The 19,456-nt window shown below is 33.2% G+C and overlaps 1 protein-coding gene and 1 long non-coding RNA gene across 14 annotated transcripts in view; one reads left to right on the top strand and one right to left on the bottom strand.

The window, feature by feature from the left end:
• The window catches only part of LOC127699812 (uncharacterized), a 211,962-nt gene extending 203,337 nt beyond the window's left edge, over positions 1-8,625 (bottom strand). For 5 of the 13 annotated variants that reach the window (XR_007981238.1, XR_007981232.1, XR_007981228.1 and 2 more), the window contains exons 1-2: positions 8,464-8,616; positions 4-348 (exon numbers count right to left, since the gene is read on the bottom strand). Coding sequence is in view for 6 of the 13 variants with exons in the window: in XM_052203190.1 (XP_052059150.1) it covers positions 4-348; positions 8,464-8,572 (454 nt within the window). In the remaining 7 variants the exon portion in view is untranslated. Of the gene's footprint in view, positions 1-3; positions 349-8,463 lie in introns of all 13 variants that reach the window. The other 8 variants (XM_052203208.1, XM_052203198.1, XR_007981240.1 and 5 more) reach the window with 6 other exon arrangements.
• Positions 1-19,456, top strand: part of LOC127699971 (uncharacterized) — a 200,884-nt gene that overhangs the window by 8,999 nt on the left and 172,429 nt on the right. The gene's annotated exons all lie outside the window — the stretch shown is intronic.

Below are 19,456 nucleotides of genomic sequence, written 5' to 3'. Positions count from 1 at the left end.
TACGCTCATTATATCCATCTAAGCTGATTGACTTAAAAAGTGTACCAAAACTGCAGGTAAAAGTTGAGTTCCAATCAGCTTCTGTAAGATTTCTCAGCATGATGGAATTCTTATGTTCAGACTGCTCCATCATTGTTATATCCCTGTTTCCGACAATATGATTATTGTGTGTAAGTACTATTTTATTTTGACCTCCTATCCATTGCTTGTTCCCCTTGCATTCCTCGTTGCATTTCAACATACATTCCTTGCTGCATTTCGACATGCATTCAATGTTGCATGAACATTCACATTCCAGTATCAAATTGGCCCAAGCTTTGACAGATTTGATATTAAAACATCTTTCATCTAAAATCAAAATATGTAAAAAATGTGGATAGTGTCCACATGTGGACACAGATGATGCCCCCGCTTGCACATCATATAGTTATAAAGGGACATAACTGAAGAACGGTAAAAGTGATGCTACCCAAATTTGAACTCGATCTGAGTTTTGTGGTAATTAGCATTGTGTGTAAGTCTCATAACATTTGGTTGAGGCTAACTTAAGTAGAGAACATAAACTAAAAATTCAGCAATTTTTCTATTTGTAAACACGCATAACTCTAGAAAGGTTGTGTATAAGTTTTATAACATTTGGTTGAGACAAACTAAAGTTAGAGAACGGAAACGAAAAATTCAGCAATTTTTATGTTTATATAGAGCGGACACGATCTTTACCATAGGACATGGAGTTGTAAACTAAAACCAAAGTTTTTGACCTAGGAAGTTGTTCATACATTATGACACACCCTCTGGTGTTGGTTAATATACATGTCAAGTATAAACTTTGAAATCCTAGCGGTTCTCTAGATATAGAGCGGACACAATTTGTTAAGGATGGACGGATGAACAGACAAACAGACAGACGGACGGACAGACTGGTCACTATAGGGCGTCCGCCATTCGGCAGGGCCCTAATAAGCATTGTGTATAAGTTTCATAACATTTGGTTGAGCCAAACTTAAGTTAGAGAACGGAAACGAAAAATTTAGCAATTTTTCCATTTGTAAAGGAGCATAACTCTAGAACGGTAAAAGTGACGCCACCAAAACTCAATCTTGATCTGTATTTAGTGGTAATAAGCATTGTGTATAAGTTTCATAACATTTGGTTGAGGCAAACTAAAGTTAGAGATGGGAAACCAACTTTGGGACGGACGGACGGACAGACAAGGGTAAAACTTAATGCCCCCTCCGCTACGGCGGGGGCATAAAAAACAAAAGTAGTATTACTTTTAGAAATAAGAAGATGTGGTATAATTGCCATCCAAGTCAAAATATTTAATTTTAGTTGAAATCAAACAAAGTTTAGTTTTTGACCCTCAAACATTAGCATGAACTAATTTGAAAAAGGGCCCAAAATAAAAAAATCAAAATGCACAATAAGATTCAGCATATCATACAGCCGCAATAATTCAGTTGTTGGTGAAATCAAACAAATATTAATTTTGGACTCTTTTGACCTAAATGTAGACCAATTTTGAAATGGGACTCAATATCGAAAAAAGTAATACAAGGTTAGAACCCCCAAACATTAAAGACTTAAAATTGATCCCATTGAAATTGATAAAAAGATTTGTATTTATTTTCAATTGAGGATTTCTTGCTATTGCAGAATACTGTACTACTGCGCAATACTGTGCAATTGAAGATTTCTTGCTATTGCACAAAACTTTGTTGTTGCGCAATACTGTGCTAATGGGCAACAGAAGATTTCTTGCTATTGTGCAATACTGTGCAATTGACAATGTTTAGTTTTTGACCCTCAAACATTAGCATGAACTAATTTGAAAACAGGGCCCAAAATAAAAAAATCAAAATGCACAATAAGATTCAGCATATCATACAGCCGCAATAATTCAGTTGTTGGTGAAATCAAACAAATATTAATTTTGGACTCTTTTGACCTAAATGTAGACCAATTTTGAAATGGGACTCAATATCGAAAAAAGTAATACAAGGTTAGAACCCCCAAACATTAAAGACTTAAAATTGATCCCATTGAAATTGATAAAAAGATTTGTATCTATTTTCAATTGAAGATTTCTTGCTATTGCAGAATACTGTACTACTGCGCAATACTGTGCAATTGAAGATTTCTTGCTATTGCACAAAACTTTGTTGTTGCGCAATACTGTGCTAATGGGCAACAGAAGATTTCTTGCTATTGTGCAATACTGTGCAATTGAAGATTTCTTGTTATTGCCCAATACTGTGCTACTGTGCATTATACATGTACTGTGCTATTGCACAAAACTGTGCTATTATACAATACTGTGCTGTTGCGTAATACTGTGCTGTTGCGCAATACTGTGCTATTGCGAAGATTTCTTCTTGAAGCTTTCCAAAAATTTAAAATTTCAAAAATTTTGAAGAAAAAAATATGAACCTCCTCTCCAAAAAAAATCGGAAAAAAAGCCCCCAAATTTTTTGAACCCCCTCCCTTTGAGTAATTACCCCCTAAATTCAATCCCATCAAACCCTTTGTGGTATAGAACTTGTAGCACAATTTTTTTTAGAGAGATCCATACACTTAAACAAAACCTGAAAAATGCTTGTTTTTTGCCCTTTTTTCGCCCCATATTCCTGAACTTTTGGGGCAATTATCCCAGAACTCAATCCAAGCCTTTCCTTTGTGATATGTAACCTTGTGGTATAATTGTAGAGTGATCCATACACTTAAACACAAGTCCGGAAACAACAAAAATGCTTGTTTTTGGTCCTTAATTCCTAAACTGTTAATATCATAAACCCAAAAATCTATCCCAACCTTCCATTTGTGGTATTGAACTTTCTGGTAAAGTTTCATAGAGATCCATTCACTTAAACTAAAGTTATTTTCTGGAAATCAAATGTGTTATACGTACGAATTTTTTTGGGGCACTTTTATGAAAATAAGATGTGGCATGATTGTCAATAAGACAACTCTCCACCAGAGACCAAATGACCTAGATGGTAATCATACAGCCTTCAACAGTATCACAAAGCAAGCTATAAAAGGTCCCCAAATAAAAAATGAGAATAAACTGTTGACATAGAGATGTGTCTCGCCTGTCATCACAAAATTCAGAAAAAGACAATCTGATGGACAGCAACATTACTTATTAATTCAAAGTCTATGGACCTAGTGGACTGGGCATCAAAATGGTCGACAAACTGAGATGTACATACAGTAATGAAACTTTTTAGAAAATATTGTTGTCTATTGTAAGTAGTTACTATCAATTTAACTGAAGTAGATTCTCCACATAGAAAATTAATAATTAATTCAAAGTCAATGGACCATGGTGATGCCCTTGGGGGCAGGACCTTAAAATATTTGTCAAACTGATATGTACTGATACATGTTTGTAGTTAGGAAACGACCATTTAACTTAAAGGGGGGTTATGTTTTTTCCTAAAAAAATATTCTGAATACAGATTTTCCCCATACCTTATAGCGTTAAATTTTGAAAACAATAATTTGATTGATAGCGTTGAAAAACTAAATATAAAGATGATGATTGGCTACTTAACGTCTAGCAGCAAATTAATATGCATTTTCATATTAATGTAATGTGAATATTAACACTGCTTTGTACTTGACCAAAAAGATGAGCTCGATTTTTAACATGCTAGTTCACAAGGTAACAGTCCACAAGATTTGTAGGTAGTTGAAGAATAATAAAGCCTTACGTGTGGGTTTATATGAACATCAAGATTGTTTTTTTTCGCATGATTTTAGGCCATTTTTCTGTTTGACAGTCTGTATTTCTCCAATAGATCAAGACATTATCGTAGTGTTTGACTCTCAAACTTTTCAGTTCAGTTTTATCATGTTTATCATGTGTTTATGGAAAAATTAGGTGAAATGCTTTTTTGAACCTCTTGATAGATAAATGTCTATAGTTTGAGACAAGGTACCACTCTAATGGATTGAAATTCTTCTTTGGACCAAATTTTGGGAACATTTTCACCCTTCTTTTATGCAATATTTTATAACAAATAAATGCAGAATATTTCCATGGTTACACCAAAAAGAGATTATATTTCACCATTTTAACTATTGAAATTTAGAATTTTTCAGTATACGGATATGGATAGTAAACTGCACATTGCTAGAAAACAAAGAAATATCGATGTCAACGTCATATACGTTAATAAAGTAATACAAATAGACAGGAAATACTAAAATAAATTTAAAAAACATTGATTAACAAAATTGTAATCTGCTCACCGAGTCCATGTGATATACACATGATATACATGTTTCCTAAAACTTGAAAATCGAAAGTCCATCAGGTGCAGCTTATAACCAAATCGGAAGTCCGAGCGAAAATATGACAGTTCCTGGACCTAGGAGAAAGGACCACCGCTAATTTGAACACCTGTCTTGACATGGGCAAAAAATATCTCCGGAATCTAAGGATGTAATTTTTATGAAAAGTAAGTGAGTTTTTATATGAAATTTATATCGTTTTCCTGACCTGATCCTCCAAAGTGAAAGTAGGTTATTCATCAAAGGTACCTTCTTCTTTTTTCACATGGGGTTTGTGTGGATAGTAAAAAAGGTATTGTAATCGACTAGTAATGGTTTGTTGAGACTTGTTATATGTCTATACATTGTAGAAAATTGTAAATATAGAAAAAAATTCGTAAGGGCTCCGCCGAACCCAGTGTCTCGCCTACTTTTAGAGTTAATCGCAGGCTCAACAAAATTGAGGAAAAAAATTAATAAAAATATTCCTCACTATACTATCTTTTGATTGTAAGTAGCTTCTGTCCAAGTTTGGTAAAAATCCAGGATAATTTATGAATCTAATAAATGTTTTAAAAACTTAAACTGCAGAATGTATGTAATGTTGACTGGAAGAAAAACTAAGTCCATTTATAAGTAAAATATGGAACTAGAGGCTCTAAAGAGCCTGTGTCGCTCACCTTGGTATATGTGCATATTAAACAAAGGACAAAGATGGATTCATGACAAAATTGTGTTTTGGTGATGGTGATGTGTTTGTAGATCTTACTTTACTGAACATTCTTGCTGCTTACAATTATCTCTATCTATAATGAACTTGGCCCAGTAGTTACAGTGGAAAATATTTTGTAAAAATTTACAAAAATTTACAAAATTTATGAAAAAATTGTAAAAAATTGACTATAAAGGGCAATAACTGATTAAGGGGTCAATTGACAATTTTGGTCATGTTGACTTATTTGTAGATCTTACTTTGCTGAACATTATTGCTGTTTACAGTTTATCTCTATCTATAATAATATTCAAGATAATAACCAAAAGCTGCAAAATTTTCTTAAAATTACCAATTCAGGGGCAGCAACCCAACAACGTGCTGCCTGATTGGTCTGAAATTTTCAGGGCAGATAGATCTTGACCTGATAATCAGTTTTACCCTTTGTAAGATTTACTCTAAATGCTTTGGTTTCAGAGATATAAGCCAAAATCTACATTTTACCCCTATGTTCTATTTTTAGCCATGTTGGCCATCTTGGTTCGTGAGCGGGGTCATCGGACACATTTTTTAAACTATATACCATAATGATGATTGTGTAAAAGTTTGGTTAAATTTGTCTTAGTAGTTTCAGAGGAGAAGATTTTTGTAAAAGATTACAAAAATTTACGAAAAATGGTTAAAAATTGACTATAAAGGGCAATAACTCCTTAAGGGGTCAACTGACCATTTTGGTCAAGTTGACTTAATTGTAGATCTTACTCTGCTGAACATTATTGCTGTTTACAGTTTATCTCTATCTATAATAATATTCAAGATAATAACCAAAAACGACAAAATTTCCTTAAAATTACCAATTCAGGGGCAGCAACCCAACAACGGGTTGTCAGATTCATCTGAAAATTTCAGGGCAGATAGATCTTGACCTGATAAACAATTTTACCCCATGTCAGATTTGCTTTAAATGCTTTGGTTTCAGAGATATAAGCCAAAATCTACATTTTACCCCTATGTTCTATTTTTAGCCATGGCGGCCATCTTGGTTGGTTGACCGCATCACCGGACACATTTTTGAAACTAGATACCCCAATGATGATTGTGACCAAGTTTGGTTAAATTTGACCCAGTAGTTTCAGAGGAGAAGATTTTTGTAAAAGTTAACAGACGACGCTGGACGACGACGACGACGGACGCAAAGTGATGAGAAAAGCTCACTTGGCCGTTCGGGCAAGGTGAGCTAAAAAATGGAACAAAATTTTATCAAAATTTCCTTCTAGATACTAGCTTTTGATCATAAACAAGCTTCTGTCCAAGTGTGGTACAAATCCAGGATAGTTTAAGAAAGTTGTTAAAATTTTAAAAACTTTAACCACAGAGTGAATGTAATGTTAACTGGCAGAAAAACTAAGTCCATTTATAAGTAAAATACGGAAAAAATGGAATTTTTTTTTTACAAAATTTACTTCTGGATACTATCTTATGATCATAAACAAGCTTCTTTCCAAGTTTGGTTGAAATCCAGGATAGTTTAAGAAAGTTATTAAAATTTCAAAAACTTTAACCACAGAGTGAATGTAATGTTTCCTGGCAGAAAAACTAAGTCCACTTATAAGTAAAATTCGGAAAAAATGGAATTTATTTTTTACAAAATTTACTTTTGAATATAATCTTATGATCATAAACAAGCTTCTGTCCAAGTTTGGTAGAAATCCAGGATAGTTTAAGAAAGTTATTAAAATTTCAAAAACTTTAACCACAGAGTGAATATTTGTGGACGCCGCCGACGACAACGACGCCGACGGAATGTAGGATCGCTATGTCTCGCTTTCTCGACAAAAGTCGAAGGCTCGACAAAAACAAGACTTTTTTTTTACAGTGGGGCCCAAAAAAGGGGGGTCCAAAATAGCTGTGTTTTTAATAATATAAATAAAATGCTCTGCTGGGCGCAGCTTGATACAACCGCAGAGGTCGAACCCTGAACAGTTGGGGCAAGTATGGACATAACATTCAAGCTTGATACAGCTCTGAATTTGGATTGTGATTAAATATTTGACACAGCATAGGTTTCTGACACAGAATGAATGTGGTCGAAGAACTTAAAATTTTTTAATTTACCTATTATGGTCCAATATCCAAAATCTAAATACATACACGGTTATATTCAGCATATCAAAGAACCCCAAGAATTCAATTTTTGTTAAAATCAAACTAAGTTTTATTTTGGACCCTTTGGACCTTAATGTAGACCAATTTGAAAACAGGACCAAAAATTAAGAATCTAAATGCACGGTTAGATTCAGCATATCAAAGAACCCCAATATTTCACTTTTTGATGAAATCAAACCATATCATTATTATTTGCTCTTATAAACATGATATATAAATCAAAAATAACCAACTTAAAATGGAAAATAATTATTTGATTGATAGCGTCGAAAAAACAAATAAAAATATTCGCGCTTCGTGCGAAAAAAACCCATAAAAACATAACTTATCTTTCTGGATATTTACACCTTATATAGCCTTTAGGGTCACTAACCATACTTTCGTACGTCGAACAGCTCCACCACCAAAAATATACAACACAAAGAAAATTATAATTCACAACAAAAGATATATATATATATATATATATAAATAAGTAGCACACATGTAGTTAGTGATGATGAAACGGAGCCAAATATGGAGCTGCGTTTTGAAACACTTGGGTAGACTTTACATTGGGATGACGTTTCAAGTTGTTAGTTCAGCGACAACTATTTAATTTTTATAAATAGTTTTTGCTCAACTAACAACTTGAAACATAAATATATAAATATATAAATAATAAATATAAGGGGAAGTGGTATGATCGATTGCTAATACACCTTATCATGCTTATCGCTATTTGTCCGCCATTACTGGACATTACACAGGTTCCCGTAAATTTTGACGTCATAATACAAAATATCTGACGCCACAATGGAAAAGTGATTGTTGTATGACATCAATAGTTCAAGCGGGACAGATTCTCGGGTCAGCCGTGAATAGCGATAAGGTGTATGAGACAACCATCCACCAAAGTTGAAATGACGTGGTAGAAGAAATTAAAGGTACCGTACGACCTTCAATAATGAGAAATACCCTACCGTTAACGGTATAGTCGGAAAAATGGGAAACAATTCAATTGAGAAAACTAACAACCTTAATTCATAACGTCTATTTTAAACTTATTACTACGTGAAATACTCGTGTACAAGTATGCAAATAAAGTTATGAAAACAAATGAGAAATGACTCGATTTTAATCTTAAGAAAGATGTTGGACAGATGTTACTGGTTCTGTATTTCTATTCCATATATGATTTAAAGGAGTTTGTGTTGCCTGAATAAGAAATATTTACTATCTTTCAGCACTAATAACCAAAAAATATGAAAGTGAAAGTGAAAAATGAACTTAAATTCTATATATATCTATTATATGATGTTACGTACAGCAATCACATTTCGACCTTTTTCTGTCATTAAGTTCGTCACGGAAATCTTCTCTTGGCTCGATTTGTCTTTTTCTTCCTTTGGGTTTTGCTAAATCTACGCCAGCCATTTGTAATTCTAATGCAATTAGTTTGTATCAGTGGTTCTGATTGGATGTCAGTAAGCGTACAATTCTCTATCTCCTTGTCTGTAACTAAGGAAGCCGGCATTTTGTATTGACTGTATTGACATGCAATTTTTACAATGATAAGCAAAAAAACTCACATGTTGCACCTAGAAATCTTCTTCTTACCAAATTTAATTACATTCTGAAGCGGCCAAGAAGCCAGAAAACGCCCGGTGTTTACGTTTGACGCCGGAAGCATACCTATGACGTCACATAGTTTAGGGGCCAAAGAAGATAACATCGTTTCGCGGAATTTTCTTTAATGAGAATTTTACACTGAGAAAAAGATTGAAAATGAATAGACCACTTGCACATTAAGTGGCGTTTCGCTTTCAAATCTGCAAAATATATCGACCGTAAATAGGTGGGGCAAAATACGTCACAGTTTTTGCTTGCTTACCATAGCGATTCCGCAAAACAAATTGTTTCATTCTACTTTTCTATTACAATCACGATGTTATCTTTTAAATCATTGACAATTTCAAAGATTCAGCTGTATTTACGAGATAGAGGAATAGTGGCAAATGGTTATAAACAGAGAGATTTGGCCAGTTTAGCTGAGGCGGTGGAAAATTGAAGATTCCGTATGATCCCAATTTTCTAGCAGACGACGTCGACTCTACCCTACAAGATCGCCTGAGAAGAGCCGGTTGTAGTTTTTCAGACCCGTTTACCTTAGAAGGGTAATTAAGATAATTTTCCATTCATTTCTATGGCTTTTACCCTCCTCTGCATACTTATTTAAACCGGTTTTTGACCGTTTTTTACTAAGGGGGTCCCAACGCGTGGCTATCCACGTAGAATATGTATCCTACCGTAGTCTATAATCGGTCATAACGTTGGTTCGTTCGGATTTTGTTATTGTACTTATCATACGGGAAAACTCCGCATTGACGTCACTACGCTAATACCAGCGTATAAAATTAGTGCAGAATACATTTTTTCTACACTTCTAAATAAAATAATATTTCTAAAGATATGTTTTCATTATTATTCTTAAGGCGAAGTGTACGTAATTAACTACTTCACAGAATTTTTTTAAATTTTACATGTGGATTCTGCTTGTAAAAATACACCAGACAATAAAATAAAAAAAAGGGGTAACCGTTTTCGTTTTTCAAATACAAGCTGTTGAAATTAACAGCATGATACGCCAAAAATACAAAGGATATATAGGGAAAATCATAAAAATCGGCAGATATTTTTACTTTATTAAGATTTTCTAATTCGTTGGTCCACAGAATTTTTTTAAAAATCGATATGCGATTCAAAGATGAACGAAGAACCCATTGGTGCAAAGAAAGTCCTTAGCAACCGTGCTAGTTTTCAAGCTATATCCTGTTAAAGTTTGATTTTTAGCGGAAAGAATAAAAACATTCGGCGACGTTATTGATGTCTACTGTAACGTCATCACAATTTCTACTCTATAACGCTATTATACCGTACAGTGTTGTAACAAAATCGTGAGTGTGTATAACCCATTTTCCTAATTATTGCAAATGCTCAAGCGTAATCAATTGATAAGGAAATAAACTAACTGTTTTTAAGGATAATTCTGCTGCCAAAAAAAAAAAACAAATTGGCAAATAAATATACTGCAAGTGAAAGAAAGTTACTGTATAGACTTTAACTCCATCTTTTTTTAATTAGACAGGGTTCCACATCTTTTTTGAAATGCATGTATTTATAGCTGACTATGGGCGTTGATCATTGTTGAAGGCCGTACGGTTACCTATAGTTGTTAATTTCTGTGTCATTTGAACTCTTGTGGAGAGTTGTCTCATTAGCAATCATACCACATCTTCTTTTTTTTTTTATAGTGTATTGTTTTAATAATTATGAATCAAATATCAAGTTTGAAATTGTCCCAGTTACACAGCGTTGACAGAATGATTCTATACGTATTTAAATAATCGGTTATAATATTGGGATCGCGTATACACGTCTTTTTTTAAATCTTATTTCTGCATGTTTGTATTTTAAAAAAGTGAATATAATTTGCTGCATCTTTGCATCCTCACCATTTCCGGCGCTATTCGAGGTATTGCGCACAAAGCCCATTTTATTTGTCAGGTTCACACGCGTGCACGTGACACAACTCTGCAATTTTATTTAAAAAATTTCCTGTCTCGATCGCTTTCCCTTTTCTTTAACTACACGACAAAGCATGATATAATGTTTGCTGGAGATTTTAAGTAAAAAAGGAAATAATTTTTTGTACCATTATTTGTTAAATATCCACATGCAAGACTCCAAAAAATAAGAAAACTGCATCTGCATATTATCTTGAGAATTTTTATGGCTGTAATAAGGTCAAAAGAAGAACCCGCATATGAATTTTAGCAAGGTAAAACAGATTGGAGTTTTAACTTCACGTAGCACAGATCATTCCCAGTGTTAGCCTTAGCATTGTGTATATCGTGTTTAATGCTATAGCATTGTGTATAGTGTAATGCTAAAGCTTTGTGCATAGTGATATGCTATAAATGTACTGGTGTAATGCTATAAGAATGTACCAAGAGCGATGCTATACGAGTTTACCTAGTATAGTGCCATACAAATTGTTCCTGTATATAGTGCAAATTTGAATTGCAGTTTTGTTAATATAATATGAACATAAGGAGATGTGGTATGATTGCAAATGAGACAACTATCTGCCACGTTTAAGGTAGATCGGGTTCCTTTTTCTGAGCGTCCGTTCTGATCATGTTGCAAAAACTTTTTTGTTTTAAAAATATTTTACCAAGTATCATTCAATATACAACAAAATACCTAAAACTTGAAATTTAAAGATTGAACTATCAAGAAATTAAGTGTCGTAAAGTATATTTAAAATATTTGGGGATTTTTTTCAAGAAAATAAGGCATGTGACACCCTATTTTTATTTGATATTTCGGAGTTATTAATGAAAAGCAATTCTCTCATCGACTTTTAGCCAATTCCATCGTTTAATGTTTCTGCAATAAGGAAAATTTAAGTTTCCCCTATATTAACAATATAAAATAACCCAAATTTCGTTAATTTCAATGTGTTATTACGAAAAAACAAGGTCCGTGATCCCCAGTTTTTATATTGAAATTTATATAACATTGACACAGAAGTCTTACAGAAGTTTAAGAAAAATCTATCGTCCAACATTTAGACACCCCAGCTACCTTAAAGGATGTGGATGTAAGCAATTGTTAAAGGCAATCATATATACGGCCTTCAACAATGAGAAAATCCATACCGTATAGTCGGTTATAAAAAGCCCCGACATTGTAGAACTAATTTTCTTCACCCCCTCCCCATTCTTCCCCTACCTCATACTACTGCTGAATGATACACAAAAGCACAACAAAAAAGAAAACAAGTTTCGCTATCCCTTTGAAATCTGAATTTGATAAAGAAAAAAATAACACGTTCTATTTTTATCATACATGTGTAGTTTCAGTTTCAACCATGGTTCTAAATTTAGATTTTACTTTCCCCAAAAATTGCGGACGGAAGAGAAGACACCTGTTTATTTTTTGCACCTTGAAAACTGAGATTTGGATGACATAGATTTTACTTATTCTGAGATAAATGTAATAGTGCTCAATTCTTAGTTTCTGAGAGTGTAATGTTTTGTGGACGGAATCTGATGGGTTTTTTTTTTTTGCTGTTGGCTTTTTCTTCGGCTTATAAATGTTGTACTAGTGGTCGATTACCCCCGTATCTTTTATACTTTTTACCTAAATAATAAAATATAAAACATCATAAAAATTTTCAATTGCATAAAAACGGACATGCCAACGTCTTTCTTGTTCAAAACACAAATTCACATGCAATATAATTATTTGTTACCTACAATTTTACGCTACAGTACAATGTGAAATTCAATAAAAACTATGGTTTTTCAAAAAAATATTGTGGGGGTCAATTCAGGTTTGATTTTAATGAATTTGAAACGAATAGAAGCAGAATTGTCACTGGTTTATTTTTTATTTGGTTATAATTTTGTTGTTTAGGCGTTTTTACCTTCTGTTGAAATAAACACGAGTCGTTTTGTGTACCTGCTCCTGCGTGTTTAACTAAAACAAAAACAGTGGTAATATAGTCATACTAACTCACAATAGGATACTCAGATTTCTGATTAGAGTCATTCTAATAATTTCTTTGAAATTTTGAGATAGCACATGAATACTTGTTTGAATTCATGATAGACCGCACGAAGTTATTTCTCTTTCATGTGCCCATTTTTCCTTTCTTGGAGTAGGGGAGATAACCCGCGTAACTAACGACGCACGTTTTTTATCCTAAATTCCGCTAGAGGCGTGCAATTACGTACACTTCGCCTTAAGTATTGTACAAAAATGCAGATTTTCTAATGGCCATTTCAAACCTGACTTCCGAATGCCTAAAAGCATTTCAGAACTTAAGAAAACCCCTCTTCCCGCCTCCATTGCTTTGTTTACATTCCATTGAGCGTCATCAATCTTAATGGCAAACCAAACAGGCCAAGCAAATCGTATTTTTAAGAATTTCAAAATGGCAAGCACCTTACGTCTTCCGCGATTTTCCCGCGAAAAAAAAACATCCAAATTGAAAGAAAAACTTTGGGAAACAAACGATAATCATGCCATGTTTTTGTTCAGGAATATAGAGTAGGTTAAGAAAAAACAATATACATATATTTTTCATAAAAAAAAAATTTGGTTTAGTATAAAGAGATCGATATTCTGACCAAAAGTAAATATTCTTATAAATTTCCATTGATGTAAACTTTCATGGCTAATAATGAGTTTTCCTATTGAATAATCTCCCAATTTATTGCAAACTATTTCAAAGCAATATCATACAGACAAATAATATAATTGCCTTGTACTAAAAAATCACCTAATTGACAGTAGAGCAATTTGATTGGATATAACAATTCAATGTGTCACGTGGTTTTGAAGCCATTAGAATTTGAATGTAAACAAACCGGGTCAGCTGCTCCCGTATGGAACAACATCGTACATTCAGTGACTGAGAAACAATTATGAGTAACCAAGCTTGACAATACACAGTAATAAAAAAACAAAACTAAGTCTAAGAATAATAAAGTAAAAAATGGCCTTAAGTGCACGACTTACCACCATTGCGGGATATGCCCATACTAAACTTGCCATAAAGTTAACCAAAATTCGTATCTTTACCTAACTTATAATTTTTATTAGATCCCTTGTCGTTTGAATGAGTTATACAGTCAAAATAAGTCAGAAAGTCATATTTTCGGCCTTCTTTTAATTTACGGGCTCCCAACCTATATAAAAATATGCTCAACTAAACTTTACCCAAACCCATACCTTACCCTGACAGTAGCTCTAAATATAAAACCTTACTTTAACCTAGAACATCACATATATGCTAACAATTTTGACCATAAATGAACCCTAGACCTTAAGTTTTTTTTCATGATTTACCTAACCCATAACCTGAACATTACACGGTCTTCCCTAGAAGCCAACCCTTAGAACCTAGTTTCAACCCTAACACAAAAGTTAAAAGTACCAATAACCACTGAAAATAGGTTAAACCTAATCCTTACACACAGGGCCATGTACCCTAACCATATATAGCATAGCACCAGTCCCATCTTTAAAACCTAACCCTTACATTACCAAACCATACATAGCACATATGTTAGTCACATCCCTTAAACTTAACCCTTACCTAACCCAACCATAACACAACTTGTGCCACAAGTCCAACTTTACCATACATGCCATATCACTAGTCCCATCCATAAAACCAACCTCTGTCTTAACCTTAAAACCTAGTTGTAACCCTAACCATAAATAAACCATATATTACCCTAAAGTACTGGGATCCCTAAAGTAAAAGAAGGGTCATTCTTCCTTACCTGTGTGTCTGAAGCCAATTACTAAAATATATTTTTCTAGCAGTATAATGAAATAATTTTTAAAACTCATATTATTTCAGCATTTTTTCAAAAATATGATTATCCATGTCAGTCCAAAACAATTTTATTAAGGGAGCTACGATTTCACTTTGGGTGGGTGGGGGGCTAGGCTAGGATGAAATTGAAAAAAAAATAGGCATGACAGAAGTTTTGAGTAAAAAAAAGGCGGGTTGAGGCACTTTGCCAAAAAAAAAAGGCAGGATATGACAATTCATGTAAAAAAAGTCAGGATAAACTAATAAAAAAAAAATGCAGGACCGTATAGAGTGAAAAATAAAAAAGCAGGACAGAGATTACAATTTAAAAAAAATGCAGGACAAAATTTTTCACCCCACCCCCTTAACTATCAAATAGCTCCCTAAGAAGAAACAACCCTACATGTATGCAAACTTCTAAATATTGAAAACTTTTAAGACTTTAAACTTTTTAAAAAATAATAATATAACAATAACTGTTCAATTTTCTATAAACTTTTTCCATTAGAAGTAAATAGACTCAGTTCAAAAGAATATCCATTAATAGCAATTTTACATTATAATTAAAGGGATAGCCCATGGCTCCTAAAATTTAGTCGTTCAAAACATGTAGCTATTACATTTTTTTTATACAATTTTACTTGATCGATAATATACCACATTCTTTAATATAAATATTAACTGCCAAAAACTTAAGAATTTTAGGGTTTAATGAAATAAAGTCATTGTATGAGTAAACTCTTGAATTGCAAGAATTAAGCGGATATTATCACAATTATCATAATTTTTCCACATTGATTTTCTTTTTATTTCAAGTCCAACAAATTTATGTTAGTATATAGATTAAGATATACTTAACATTTTTTTGTACATGTACTATAATATATCATTAAACATCTATTTAGAAAATACTTTATGCATTTTCAGGTCCTTTAATATTGTACAAGTATATATAACTTTCAACTGTCTAGTATATATAACTTTCAACTGTCTGAACTGCATGTACTGGCGAGGGCTCATATTCCCAATCAGTATTTTTCACCTTACTATTATACATGTCTTACTAGAATAATCTGTGAATTTCATACCAGCAATGTATTCTGCAGTGTTAATTTGAAATCCTTTTATTTTTCAGATATGTTGAAGATTTTTCTGGTGTACCGGACTTTTCCTTGTATGACATTTTCAATTATTTGTTGTTGCACCGTTCAGATTACGATAAAAAGAAGTTGAAAGCTTATAAGAGTGCAGAGGACTACCGCTTGTTTTACGATGGACATGTCCAGGAAATGAAAGTCAACTACTTAAAAGATGACAGCTCAGTTTGTGTTTTTATAGGAAAGGTGAGGCCAACACAGAGGGCAAAGACGTTGACTGGGAAGATGACCTACCAGTGCTGGTTTGTTGTTGAGAAGACTCTAGGTGATGTTAAAGCAGCTTACTGTGAATGTCCAGGAGGGTAAATATAAAAATATTATATTTGACAAATTCTCGACCCACTCTAGTTTCTATTGTAATATAAAAATAAGAAGATGTGGTATGATTTCCAATGAAACAACTCCCCACAAGTGACAAAATGACAGGGAAAGTAACATCTATAGATAACCATACAATCTTCAACAATGAGAAAAACCCATAGGGAATAGTCAGCTATAAAAATTTTGAAATGACAAATGTAAAACAATCCAAAATAAAATGCTCCGCAGGGCGCAGCTTGATACCACCGCAGAGGTCGAACCCTGAACAGTTGGGGCAAGTATGGACACGACATTCAAGCTTGATACAGCTCTGAATTTGGATTGTGATTAAATATTTGACACAGCATAGGTTTCTGACACAGAATGAATGTGGTCTAAGAACTTAAACATTTTAAATTGGACATTCACCTATTATGGTCCAATATCCAAAATCTAAATACATGGTTAGATTCAGCATATCAAAGAACCCAAAGAATTCAATTTTTGATGAAATCAAACAAAGTTTAATTTTGGGCCCTTTTGACCTCAATGTGGACAAAGTTGATAACGGGGCCCAAAAATCAAAAATCTAAATACATGGTTAGATTCAGCATATCAAAGAACCCCATATATTCAATTTTTGTTGAAATCAAACACAGTTTAATTTTGGACCCCGATTTGGACCAACTTGAAAACTGGGCCCATAATCAAAAATCTAAATACATGTTTAGATTCAGCATATCAAAGAACCCTAAGAATTCAATTTTTGTTAAAATCAAACTTAGTTTAATTTTGGACCCTTTGGACCTTAATGTAGACCAATTTGAAAACGGAACCAAAAATTAAGAATCTAAATACACAGTTAGATTCGGCATATCAAAGAACCCCAATAATTAAATTTTTGATGAAATCAAACATAGTTTAATTTTGGACCCTTTGGACCTCAATGTGGACCAATTTAAAAACGGGGCCCAAAATCCAAAAACTTAATACACGGTTAGATTCAGCATATTAAAGAACCCCAAGAATTCAAGAATAAAACCCCATTGAAATTGGTCAAGAAATAAGCAATTTATACGAAGTATCTTCTTTTGCACAATACTGTGCAATTGAATATTTCTTGCTATTGCGCAATACTGCACAATTGACAATTTCTTGCTATTGCGCAATATTGTGCTATTGGATATTTCTTGCTATTGCGCAATACTGTGCAATTGAAGATTTCTTGCTATTGCGCAATACTGTGCAATTGAAGATTTCTTGCTATTGTGCAATACTGTGCAATTGAAAATTTCTTGCTATTGCACAATGCTTATTATATAATAATTTACACATCCTGTTTGGTGTGTATCTCCTACCATATCATTATTATTTGCTTTTAAATATAAATCAGAAATAACCAACTTAAAATGGAAATTTTAAAAGAAAAAAAAAAGAAAAAAAAGAAAAAAAAAGGAAAAAAAAAAAAGTCCCCCCCCCCCCACCCAAATTTTTTGAACCCCCTTATAATTCATCACCCCCAAACTCAATCCCAGCCTTCCCTTTGTGGTATGGTACCTTGCAGTACAATTTCAGAGAGATGCATACACTTGAACTCAAGTTATTGTCTGGAAACTAGAAAAATGTGTTTTTTGGCCCCTTTTTGGCCCCCAATTCCTAAACGTTTCGGGCAATTACCCCCAAACTCAATTCCAGCTTTCCCTTTGTGATACGGAACCTTGTAGTACAATTTCAGAAATATGCAACACTTACAGTACACACAGAGAGGATGTAATCTCATACTCCCAACACTGATTCTGGTGTAACACAGTGTCATACTGTGAAACACAGATTTCTCTCCCAAAAAACACCAAGTAATTACTCCCATCTGGGAGGGTTTTATGACCTGTTGATTGCAGGTAAGAGTAATAAAAATCAACAAAGCACGACTGCATGGTCTGACAGTGACATAATTACAGGTCAACTATTCTCTCACTTCTTCCTATTTCAATCATTTCCTATTTAGTTTTATTTCTGAAAGCACTAAAAAAGGTTAACGAAATTATTTTTAAAATTTTTATACAAATATGTATTTTTAGATTGGAAAATTATTTACATTCTTTCATAATCTCATAATCAAGAATGGCAACTTGATATTTACAATAAGTTGTATTTATAGTCAGTTTAAACATATAGATATTAGTATATACATGGTTTAAAAAATAATAGTAATGATACAAAAAAAAATAATGAATAAAATAAAATAATGTAGATAAATTACATATATATATTATATTTATATAATCTTCCTTTATTTCTTATCATTTAAATTTAGAAAAAAACGATTGAATAAATTCAATTAAAATATATGTCTTTATTTTCTATTAATAATACTCCACTTACAGGTGATGTTTTGTTTGTTTTTGTATGTTTCTTAGGTATGAAAAACCAACACTGTCAGAACAAATGCTGAATATAATTTTAATAAATAAAGTTGTACAGGATTCTTTAATAAAATCAGATTATAATATGTCTCTGATTAAATTTAACAAATCTCACACTTTTCATCATTTTTGTGACTGTCATTTAATGACAGGAAACACAAGAAATGTTTATTGTAGTCATCAACTACTGGCACACTTCAAAGGTAATCATAGCAATAAAAATCATGTTGTTGGGAGAAACCACACCAAGGTAATAAACAATTAAGGAGTTTTAGGGAGGAATTACTCCAAGTTTCTCCCAATTTCCTCCCAAGATTTGGAGAGAGTTGCTGGAGTTTCTTGGTGTGACACCAAGTTTTTACACAGTGTAGGGAGTATGAGATTACATACTCTCTGTGTGTACTGTACACACAAGTTTTTGTCATGGAACTAGAAAAATGCTTTTTTTGCCCCTTTTTTGCCCCCTAATTCCTAAAATTTTGAGGCAATTACATCCAAAATCAATCCCAGCATTCCCTGTGTGATATGGAACGTTGTGGTACAATTTCACAGAGATCCATACACTTGAACACAAGTTATTCTCTGGAAACTAGAAAAATGCTTATTTTTGGCCCCTTATTACTAAACATTTTAGGCAATTACCCCCAAATTCAATTCCAGCTTTTCCTTTGTGATATGGAACCTTGTAGTACAATTTCAGGAAGATCCATACACCAACACACAAGTTATCGTCAAGAAACTAGAAAAATGCTTGTTTTTTGCCCCTAATTCCTAAATTTTTGAGGCAATTACCCCCAAAATTAATCCCAGCATTCCCTTTGTGATATGGAACCTTGTGGTACAAAATCAGAGAGATCCATACACTAACACACAAGTTATGTCTGGAAGTTACAAAAATGCTTATTTTTGGCCCCTTATTTCTTTAAAGGTTGGTACCATAACCCTGAAAATCAATCCCAACCTTCCTTTTGTGGTATTGAACCTTATGGTAAAATTTCATAGAGATCCATTCACTTAAGGGGGTAGGCCTCAGTAACCCTAAAAT

Source organism: Mytilus californianus, unplaced genomic scaffold (genome assembly GCF_021869535.1).
Source record: "Mytilus californianus isolate M0D057914Y unplaced genomic scaffold, xbMytCali1.0.p SCAF_1, whole genome shotgun sequence".
In the NCBI taxonomy this organism is placed as follows: Eukaryota; Metazoa; Mollusca; class Bivalvia; order Mytilida; family Mytilidae; genus Mytilus; species Mytilus californianus.
This window is presented reverse-complemented; position numbering and strand designations above follow the sequence as displayed.